Source organism: Pygocentrus nattereri, chromosome 12 (genome assembly GCF_015220715.1).
Source record: "Pygocentrus nattereri isolate fPygNat1 chromosome 12, fPygNat1.pri, whole genome shotgun sequence".
NCBI lineage: Eukaryota > Metazoa > Chordata > Actinopteri > Characiformes > Serrasalmidae > Pygocentrus > Pygocentrus nattereri.
Genome location: NC_051222.1, coordinates 40,770,644 through 40,782,209, shown reverse-complemented (window position 1 = coordinate 40,782,209; position 11,566 = coordinate 40,770,644). Strand labels below are relative to the sequence as shown.

General features: G+C 43.6%; 1 protein-coding gene across 1 annotated transcript; it reads right to left on the bottom strand.

Annotated features, from left to right (window-relative positions):
- Window positions 1-27: 27 nt before the first annotated feature.
- Window positions 28-9,963, bottom strand: LOC108444074 (mucin-5AC-like). The gene is made up of 8 exons (XM_017725050.1): window positions 9,774-9,963; window positions 8,321-8,511; window positions 6,031-6,186; window positions 5,369-5,502; window positions 4,993-5,180; window positions 2,562-2,656; window positions 343-2,450; window positions 28-49 (listed from the first exon to the last, which is right to left on the bottom strand). Exons 1-8 carry the CDS (start codon window positions 9,961-9,963, stop codon window positions 28-30), a joined length of 3,084 nt encoding a protein of 1,027 aa, XP_017580539.1.
- Between the last annotated feature and the right edge of the window lie 1,603 nt (window positions 9,964-11,566).

The following is an 11,566-nucleotide window of genomic DNA, read 5'->3' as shown; positions in this document are numbered from 1 at the left end:
TCAGTAGTGTGAAGAGATCATCAGAGGTCAGAGCAGCAACCTTAGAGGACTGGAACATACAAGTAAAGACAGAAACAGAGACAAGACTTTAAGAAATTGTATGACTAAAAACCTGCTGTCTAAGAAGTTCATTGCCATAAATTTATATTTTTTATTTGCTTTGTTGAAAAACTCACAGATGAACAGGCATATTCAGAGATGTTGAAGTTGCAGAGAACAGCAGATACACTTCCAGACGAAAGCTGATTCTCAAGTGTATAACTGTGATATAAAAAATATATAATATTAAACTTTTATTCCTGGAATATTGTCTTACTTTTAATTTCAACAACCATAACTTACCTATTTACACCTTGACAAATGATCTGTGGTGTTATGATAGTGGTAGTTGTGGCCATGATACTGGTGCTACTGGCAGAGGAGGTGATTCCAGCAGTGGTGGTGATGATGGTACTTGCACCCGTGCTGAAACTAGGGCTCGTAATGGCACTGCTGGCTGCTGTGGCACCGTTAGTGCTGATGGTGGAAATTCCAGTGGTAGGTGCATCAGTGGGAGCAGACGTAATTTTCCCTGGTAGTGTAGTGTTGAGAGCCCCATTTGTGGTGCTGATACTGGTCTTATCACTAGTGCTGATGTTGACACTGGCAGTAGGTATGACAGTGATGTTGAGGATTGCAGTGGTGGTGCTGATGGTGGTGTTGACATTAGCCATGGTGATGGTGGTACTGGAACTGGCAGTGGAAGTGACACTGGTGTTGTGGCTTGCAGTGGTAGCATTGTCACTGGGGTTGTTTACATTGCCATTTATGATGCTGATAGGTGTGATGTTGACACTAGCAGTGGTGATAGTGGTATTGGAACTGGCATTGGAAGTGACACTGGTGTTGTGGCTTGCAGTGGTGACACTGACACTGCTGCTGTCAACATGGCCAGTTGTGCTATTGACAGGGGCAGTGCTGACACTAGCAAAGTTGATTGTGCTGTTGACACTGGTAGTTGGAGTGACAGTGATGTTGAGGATTGCAGTGGTGGCACTGGTGGTGGTGTTGTCAGTTTGGCCAGGTGTGGTATTGGCAGTGGCAGTGCTGACACTAGCAAAGCTGATGGTGGTGTTGACACCGGCAGTGGGTATGACATTGATGTTGTGGCTTGCAGTGGTGGCACTGACACTGGGGTTGTCAGCATTGACAGTTGTGGTATTGACAGGGGCAGTGCTGACACTAGCAAAGTTGATTGTGCTGTTGACACTGGTAGTTGGAGTGACAGTGATGTTGAGGATTGCAGTGGTGGCACTGGTGGTGGTGTTGTCAACATGGCTAGTTGTGGTATTGACAGTGGCTGTGCTGACACTAGCAAAGGTAATGGTGGTGTTGACACCGGGATTGGGTGTAACGGTGGTGTTGAGGATTGCAGTGGTAACATTGTTGCTGGAGTTGTTTACATTGCCATTTATGATGCCGATAGGTGTGATGTTGACACTAGCAGTGGTGATAGTGGTATTGGAACTGGCATTGGAAGTGACACTGGTGTTGTGGCTTGCAGTGGTGACACTGACACTGCTGTTGTCAACATGGCCAGTTGTGCTATTGACAGGGGCAGTACTGACACTAGCAAAGTTGATTGTGCTGTTGACACTGGTAGTTGGAGTGATATTGATGTTGTGGCTTGCAGTGGTGGCACTGACACTGGTGTTGTCAGCATTGACAGTTGTGGTATTGACAGGGGCAATGCTGACACTAGCAAAAGTGATGGTGCTGTTGACACTGGTAGTAGGAGTGACAGTGATGTTGAGGATTGCAGTGGTAGCATTGTTGCTGGGGTTGTTTACATTTCCATTTGTGACATTGACAGTGATGGTGTTGACAGTAGCAATGGTGATGGTGGTACTGGAGCTGGCAGTGGAAGTGACACTGGTGTTGAGGCTTGTATTGGTGGCACCAACACTGGTGTTGTTGACTGCGGAGATGGCGGTGTTGTCACTGATCTTGTTACTAACAGTGGTGTTGATGATGGCAGTGGTTGCAACACTTGTGATGGTATTGACAGTCCTGTTTCCTAAGGTGGTAATGCTGCTGGCAGTTGTGTCAAAACTGCCATTGTTGGCAGTGACAGTGTCAAGCTTGGTGACGGTGGTTTTGTCACTTGCGGTGACTGTAGCACTAGTGGTGGTTTGGGCATTTACATTAGAGTTGTTGCTGGAAGTAAAGGTGCTGGTACTTGCAGTGGCACTCAAACCTTTAGGAGTAGTGATGTTGACAGGTGTGGTTGTAGGAATGAGTGTAGAATCAGTGAAGTTAGCTATACCCCCCAGCAGGCCAATGTTAAGGGTGTTTAAGTCAGACTGTTTCTGTTTAGCCACCCAGGCATGAATCACAGAAGAGTTCTCATATTGCTTTAGACCACGAACATTCACCCCTAAGAGATCACGCACTGTACTCACACTCAGGTTCTGAAACACACAAACACAGTCTTGTTTCAGTTCTCAGTAAATCTTAGTTTCATTCTGTATTTCATTCTGACTAACATCAGAAATCTACTGCATTATTTTGTTGTTTCACACCATGACAACAGCAGGATTCAGGCTCATGAAGATGTTGATGCTCATGTTGATATTCCCAGTAGAAATAACTTGTATATCTTCAAGAGGAGCTCCACCTGTACAACACATAAACACAAGTCAGTAAATTGGATATATTGTGGCATCGCAATGAAGACAAATCAGAGGATGTCATTATTTCTGTTCAAGGAATTGCTCTTTTATTGAACAAGAAAAACAGCTGGAACAGCAGGGAAAGCCACCTTCAGCCATAACATCTCCAAGGAAGACACACAAAAAGAAACAAACAATAATCCCACAGCCAGTGGTGGACAGTAACTGAGTACCTGAGTATCTGAGTAAATGTAATGAGTTTCTGTACTTTAGTATTTTTGGTGTATCTGTACTGAAGTTTCTCCGTTCTGGGCGACTTTTTCCTTTCACTCCACTACATTTCAGAGTCTAATATCCGACTTTTTCCTCCTACATTTTGAGAAATCTGTCGTTCCTTTTGGTTTCTGTGTGTATAAAAACGTAACATGTCAAAGCGAAAGAAGCGCAAAGCCAGAGCACCAATCAGGGCCCAGCGGTCACTTTGTTTAGAGCTGGTTTTGACCTGTTGGTCATACCGACCCAGTGCAGCACGCGGTTCAACGTCAGCGCAGCAGCGTAAAACTTTGGGAGAGTCTGTTCAACATAAATGATGAACTAACCTAACTTTGTGTAAATAGAGCTCAATATAGAAATATGTCCACATATGCAGTCGAGACTGACGCGGCTTTTTTCTGAATTTCTACAAACACCATTTCATTTTATAGTAAATGAGTTTGGGCTGGTTTATGTTTATGAACAGACGCCTACAGATCAACATAGTAAAGGAGCTCATCTGTGATCCTGAGTTTAAAGCCAGTTTTTATTCAACTTAAACTTGGAACTAAGTTGTAAATAAATCTGAAACTGAAACTTTGCTTGTGTGTAAAAAGTGATTTCAGAGCCACTCGGTTCTCCCTGATGGAAACTGTTTACCTTCAGTGTTTTGTGCTTCTGATCATTTTAATAGACGTCAGCGTCACTAATTAATGACCTTCTATTAAAAGACTGGTTTACCAAGAGAGACGCTGGAGGACTTTCACCTGAAATGAGTTCATGAAGCCAGTCTGGTTATAAAAATGATAACAGGACATCAGAGCCAGAATTACTCTTTTAGTACTTTTACTTTATACTTAAGTACATTTGAAGGGAAATACTTTAGTACTTTTACTCAAGTGGAGGTCTAAAGGGAGGAACTTCTACTTTTACTGGAGGAATATTTTACCCTGGGGTGTCTCGACTTTAACTCCAGTACAGGTTTTGTGTACTTTGTCCACCACTGATCACAGCCCAGTCCAATAAAACCCAATCAACAAAAAGCACATATTAAACTAACAACAAACAACATGGACAACAACACCAGCAACAGCAAAGACCTTTTCAAAGAGAGGTGGGCAGTGTATTCCCCTGAAGCCCCTTGAGAAATACCAAGCAGGTGTGTTTTCAAGCTAAACAGACAACTCAATTTCACAAGAAAGCAAACAGGCCAAAACATATTCCCAGAGTTCCCAGAGTTCCGATGTGTGTTAGAAAATGATCTCCTAACTGAGCTGTAAGTGATCTTAGGATCTAAAGCCGATTTTAGACTTAACCCCCTCAGTGTGACACGGACGCTCTTGTGACTTCTACAGCTCAAACATGTTGGTCATTCACACGTACAGCTTTGTGCTCTCGAGCAGTGCAGGACGCACCGTGAGATCACACGTGTGAAACAAGCCTGCCTCAGCTGAGTGGAGTGGCTGGACTGGCTATAGCACCTCAGCAGATCACTAAGACAGGCTGAAACTCTGGGACCCCAGCTTTAAACGCCATGGGCGAGACCTCGTAGTCGAAAGCTGCTCTCAAATCCAGCCGGACCACCAGAGAGGCATTTCTGCAGCCAGAGTTTACCAATAAAACATTAACCTCTTAATCAAGGGCTGGCAGTGTAACAGAGACTGAATGAAATGCTTTAGTAAAAAAATAATTTAATTAATTACCATCATTCAAATTCTTTTTACCCTGACTTTTCCCTTGAAAGCGCCACTAACATAGCACATAGCAGATGATCCTGTGTGCGGCTTATGAGACTATATACAGCCATGGCAGACTAAAGATTAAGTTTAACCTGTCACAGCTGCACCCATTTCCTTTATGAACAAATCTAGCAAAATACATTCGGCTACAGCGACACCAGCAGCCCAGAAATCCCCCCGGACACCTTCAGAGTAAACTCGCTTTAAAATATGTGGATTGAATATTCTGATGCTGCTGATGAGCTTGAGTAGCTGGAGGAGGAATGGCTGGAAGTACTCTAAACTCTAGAGGGCAGCATTTCTCCAGCAGCACTGCCAGGCAGCCTTGGTGTTTACTGTGTGTACTTTACCCAGGTAAGAGCTGATGAGTTGGAAGTACGTTGCGGGGTCAGTGAGCACAGTGCTGAGTTCGGACTTGGCCATGCTGTACAGAACTGATTTCTTATCAACAGAGCACGAGGACAGGTAGCCAGTACCTCCAATGCTGCACGGAGCTGTTGTCTGATAACCAGAGCATGTGTAGAGGTACTCAATAAGGCTGCACAGAGAAAAAAGAACGTGTTCTTCACCTAAACGACACGGAACAGTCCACAGATAATACACAACTTACAAAGGCTACTTCAGGTGCAGGTCTGCAAATACATACCGGTCTCCTCATGCACATGTGTGTGTGTGTGTGTGTGTGTGTGTGTGTGTGTGTGTGTGTGTGTGTGCTGGTGTACTTACGTCAAGTAGGTAGGAGTGATCACTTTGAGAATAGTGATATCAAAAGAACATAAGAAGGAGCCGAATCTGTATACATCAGTATTTGCTGGATCCTGATTAGTCACACTCAGATACCTCCTAATCACTGCTTTGCTCTGCAACACAATCACAAACATGCCGTTCATGATTCAGGATGTGATAAAACACCAGGGCTGGGATAGCTACTGAAAAATGAGTAGTTAGTGATTTTGTAGACCTTGGATTGAAATATAAAGACTTAGTGTCTCTTCTCAAAGTCAAACATGATTCTGTTAGTATGTGACTCAAACTGAGGCTGAGATCGAGTTTCCTCGTACGGTAAAAGCTACATTCACAGATACGGCAGAGGGCAATGGCTGAATAAACCCAGCTCAGACTGGCCAAACAGTTTTCAACGTTCTAATGTAGCTCTAAGCTCTGATGTGGGAAATGCCATTGGGCGCCTCTGGTCCTACGTCTGCTCGCGGTCATTAACCATGGCCCCTTAGGGGCTCCGTACTGCTGCAGCAGCAACTGTAATCTGCAATAAGCCGCAAAGCTGAAGTCGCTTCTCATCATCAGCTGGTATCTGTAGTACTGTTTTAACCCACAATGCAGCACCAAAAACCCAGAACGTCCCACATAGATACACTTAGACATACTACCTGCTCGAAGGTCCAGGCTCCTTTAGAAGAGACCATCAGTAAGAACAGCGTATTTTGCTTTGAGATGATCCACGTGTTGATCTCAGTAACATTGGCCACAAGAGACGTGGGGCCCAGTTGACTCAGCACGCTGTCTGGAAGGCCTGATGGGTAGAGCTGTGAACATCACAGACACACACGCAATCAGTTTTTCTTCCACCTCTCCATCCGTCTTCTCTTCCCTACTTACACTTTTTCTTACCTCCCCGTTTCTCTTTCTCTTTTTCCTCTTATTCAGGAAATGGAAATCTATTTCTTTGTAAGTTGTATTGACCCACCAAAACTACAGATTTCTGGTTTCATAGAAATATTTAAGAACCTGTTTAACAGTTTGACGCCAAGCACAGACGCCCCTTCCCTGGGTGGGTGAATGTAGTGTAGCTGAAAACTCACCTGAGGAACGTAATCGCACTTTAAAGACAGGCGTTAACTTATAAAAGCCCATAGAACCAAAACATTCATGTAGAAAAACTGTCAATGAGTGTCGCCAGTATTTTCCTGTATATGTACACACACACACACACACACACACACACACACACACAGAAACACACACACACTCTCACACACTCTCACACAGACTCACACACACAGACACACACACAGAAACACACACACACACACACACACTCTCTCACACACACACACACACACACACACACACATAGACTCACACACACACTCTCACACATAGACTCACACACAGACTCACACACACACACACACACACTCTCTCACACACACACACACACACACACACACATAGACTCACACACACACTCTCACACATAGACTCACACACAGACTCACACACACACACACACACACTCTCTCACACACACACACACACACACACACACACATAGACTCACACACACACTCTCACACATAGACTCACACACAGACACACACACACACACACACACACACACACATACATAGACTCACACACACACTCTCACACATAGACTCACACACAGACACACACACACACACATTTAATCATATTTAAGAATCTCCATATATAAGATGCAGCAGTAAAGTGAATAAGAACCTTCTGTAAGGTTCGCCATACAGGGCCTTAAGTTAAATTTGAAAGGTTTTTACAGTTTGCATGAAAAAAAAACAGCCATTAGGGGTGTACTCTGTGTACTTCTGGCGCCGGTCCCAAGCCCGGATAAATGGTGAGGGTTGCGTCAGGAAGGGCATTCGGCGTAAAACTTGTGCCAAAACTATCATGCGGATCACAAATATGATTGCCATACCGGATCGGTCGAGGCCCGGGTTAACAACGACCGCCTCCGGTGCTGTTGACCAGCAGGGTGCCGATTTTGGAAATTGGGCTACTGTAGGTCGAAGACCATCAAAGAGGAGAGGAGGAAGGCGGGTTAGACGGCAGTGAGAGAGAAGGAAAGGCAGGAGTGTGGAGGTTAGAGTAGGGACTCTGAACACAGGGACAACGACTGGTAAAGGCAGAGAGCTTGCAGACATGATGGAGAGAAGGATGGAGACCAGATGGACCAGATGGAAAGGAAGCAAGGCCAGGAACATTGGAGGTGGATTCAAACTGTTCTATCATGGTGTAGAGAGGGAGCGAAATGGAGTAGGGATAATCCTAAAGGAACAGCTTGGGAAAAGTGTTCTGGATGTAAAGAGAGTGTCAGACAGGATCATGAGCCTGAAGTTGGAGGTTGATGGTGTGATTTTGAATGTGGTCAGTTCATATGCACCACAGGTTGGTTGTCAGTTAGAGGGGAAAGAGGAATTTTGGAGTAAGATGGATGAAGTGGTAGATGGTGTCCCTTGAGAGGAGAGATCAATCATGTTACTGACCTGTTGCCTAACTAGTTTACAACCTAATTAGTTGTAAGATATTTTGCCAGGAGTTTTCTTTAGCATTATAAGACTTTACAAGTCCTTTTCTTGGCCTGTCCCACCTTTTCTGAATTATAGTGCTGGCATTAAATTCAAATGGGCAAAAATTTTTCAGACAAAAGTAAAATTTTTCAGTTTCAACATTTCATGTGGTGTTTCCAGCCCTACATTTCACTGAAATGATTTGCATATTATTACATTGTTTTTGTTTCTTACATTTTCTGTAGCAGCTTTTTTGGATATGGGGTGGTAAAACTACAGAAAAAACTGACCGTTATAGAGGAGACCTGTAGAAAACATTTGAAGACAGACAGTAAACGTGCAGAGGACTGCACTAAGAATGGGGTTAGTGAAGAAACTATTCAGTAATGCTGACCTGGTTTAGTTTGTTCAGAATGACTCTCTGGAGGCTGGGGTCCATCACTGTAGAAGTGATGGACGTCAGGTTGTTGATCAGCACGGTGTTGTTCAGACACGAATCAAACTCTGTGGCATTGTAGCCTAAATAAAATGTGTTATTTGCAATCATCCCAGCTGTGATGTAGCCGACAGTACAGGCTGTTGAACCTGGAAATAGACAAGAGTTCACTAGCAGAGCTGATACATGTTCACTAGTGACAGCACAATATCTTATAGCACACATTACAGCAGGTATTTTCACAAAGCAGCTTTACAGAAAAACCTGAGTCCGAGACAGTGACCAGGAATAACTCCCTAAGAGCTATCAACCCCAGTCTCCACTCCATCAAACAAAATGTGGCGCCACCTAAAATAAAAATAATAAGGCAGAAAAAGCCCGTGGTACAACCATAAAACCCGGACCTTAAAACAAACAGTTCGTAAACTAGAGCGGAAATGGTGACAAACCAAGCTGGAAGTGTTTCGCTCTGCCTGGAAGGACGGCCTTATAGAGTATAGAAATGCCCTCACTGAAGCTCGCTCAGCATATCTGGCCTCACTGATCGAGAATAATAAGTATAATCCTAGAGTTCTGTTTAATGTGATTTCCCAAATCACACAAAATCAGCCAGGTAATGAACCAGAAATCCCAGCAACTCTCACCAGTGAAGTTTTTATGGACTTCTTTAATAATAAAATTGAAAATCTTAGACAACAAATTCAACCCACAGTATCAAATCCAGCTTGGCTGCCATCTGACTTGGCTGATATAAAACAAAACACAGTTGTAGAAAACAGCCTGGAAACTTTTTACCCCCTCCCACAGCTGGAGCTAGAGAAGATTATCTCTTATGCAAATCACATAACCTGCATACTCGATGCAATTCCATCAAAATTACTCAAAGAAGTACTGCCAGTTATTATAAACCCTCTTTTAACTACAGTAAACTCGTCCCTTAGTCTGGGCCATGTACCCAAAGCTTATGGTTAAGTTATCAAACCTCTGATCAAGAAACCAAATCTTGATGTCGCCGTTTTGTCTAATTACAGGCCTGTTTCTAACTTACCGTTTATATCAAAGATCTTAGAAAAAGCGGTGGCCCAGCAACTTAGTTCATATCTACATAAGAACCATATATATGAAAAATTCCAAACTGGATTCAGACCACATCACAGCCTGAGATGCTCTAGTTAAGATAACTAATGATCGGGGGGAGTGGCTGAGCTGCAATGGAGTAGGACGTTAGTTTGAAAGCTCCTGCCGATTTCATTTAAAATTGTAATTTATCTGCGCTTTTTGGTCCTATATATAGTCATACCTTACTCCGCTCTACTTTCAGTTGGGAAGTCTAGCTTTGGACTGCATAAGATGTCTGGTAAAAACTCTAAAACTCGCAATACTATTCAGACACAACTGCGGCCTGGTTCACAAACTGCGACTGCATCCTCGTGTGCGCCGTCGGCTCCTGCTGAGGCTGCCTCGACGCACTGTAACCCCGACACCGCTGCTCTCAAGCGTTCGGTCTGGTAAAGGAGCCGCTTTTGGACGGGTCCCACCGGACCCTCCAACCCAAACCCAAGCCCAGTGATCGTCCGCGAGTTATCGTGTGCAGATTTCATTATCACAGTGACTGTGTTCACATTCTACTCCACGCTAGAGAGCTCCGACAGATTAAAGTCAGAGACCAGATCATCTCGATCTTCCCTGACTACACTGCCAAGGTAGCGCGGGCTCGAGCTGCGTTCAACAAGGTCAGGCGCCAACTTCGTGGCATTGACGGTGCTCGGTATGGTCTGATTCACCCAGCGCGACTTCGCATAACATACAATGGTGTTGAGAAGGACTTCGTTTCAGCGGAGGAAGCCAGCCGCTATGTCAAAACCTTGATGTCTGAGTGAACTCTAACAGCTTTTCAGCTCTGTGCTCTATTATTGCTTAGAGTTTATGGTCTCACTAGTCTTAATTCCCCACCGGTACAGTCTTAGGTGGTTTACTGGTTTGTTGCACTAATTAGGTCGGTGTTACTATTGTTTGTTGATAGCAGGCACTATTTTGTTTTGGTCTGTCTTTCACTGGACACTGACATATAAAAAGGATATACCATGTTTTATATTGTTGCACGTCTGATCGGATCAGCACTACCTCATTTTATGCTTTCTGCATCTTTTTTGTGGGCCTGCTGTTAATCTGTGTTTTCATGTGCTTTATGGTATCCCGATCTGTGTGAAAATTTGATGTGTTCTTAGGGCAGTCATCTTTTTATTGTTTTGTTGGAATGTTCACCTTTAGATGAAACAATATTTTGCGATGTGAGTTTTTTTAATATCCCGTTTTGCATTATGCGCATACCATTAAATGATGTTGAAATCGGCGGGAGGTTTTTTCTTTTTCTTCTTTTTTCCTTCTGTCTCTTCTTCTTGCTTATTTTGCTCCACGTAGTCTCTGGGTAGTTCAACATTAGTGTGGACTACAGCTTTAGGTTAATGTGGGAAACACTGCTGTCCCTTTTGTTCTGGGTTTGCGAGGGGACTTTGGGTCTATTTTTGTTTAAGGGTATTTTGGGGGGAGGGTGCCCCACCTCGGCTCTCTATGGCCATTTGCATTTAAAAATTTTTTTTTTAAATGGTTAATGCCAATATAGATCCCAGCATTGCTGGGCCAGGCACACCTCTTAGATTTATTAGTTGGAATATTAGAGGTATAGGAAATCCTGTTAAGAGATCCAAAGTTTTTACACACTTGAAACGTTTAAACTCTGATTTAGTATTCTTACAGGAGACTCATCTTCGTATTAAAGATCATCATAGGTTACATTGCCCATGGGTAAGTCAAGTCTTCCACTCAAACTTTAATTCAAAAGCTAGAGGAGTCGCTATTTTAATTAACAAAAAAGTTCAGTTCTCATTCACAGATGCTATTGCTGATCGGAATGGCAGATACCTCATAGTTGCTGGTACCCTAATGCAAAAAAAAGTTTTGTTGGTAAATGTATATGCCCCGAATTTCGATGACGCTGAATTCGCTAACAGATTGTTGAGTAGCATCCCCTTCTTGAATACTCACCTGCTGATCTTCAGAGGGGATTTTAATTGTGTTTTTGACCCGTTCTTGGACCGCTCTAATCCTCGTAATCTGACTCAATGTGCCATGTCCAACGTATTTTCTGATTTTATGAAACGGAATGGTCTTGTTGATCCGTGGAGGTTTCGTAACCCCTCTGTC

Bases quoted from the DNA above. Each gene is read 5' to 3' on its own strand.
- LOC108444074 (XM_017725050.1), bottom strand. From the start codon at position 9,963: ATGAAATCTGCACACGATAACTCGCGGACGATCACTGGGCTTGGGTTT. The intron at 2,451-2,561 runs GTGTGAAACAAC...TGTGTGTTTCAG, and splicing joins TGAATCCTGCTGTTGTCATG to AACCTGAGTGTGAGTACAGT. The intron at 50-342 runs GTAAGTTATGGT...TGTATGTTCCAG, and splicing joins ATTTGTCAAGGTGTAAATAG to TCCTCTAAGGTTGCTGCTCT.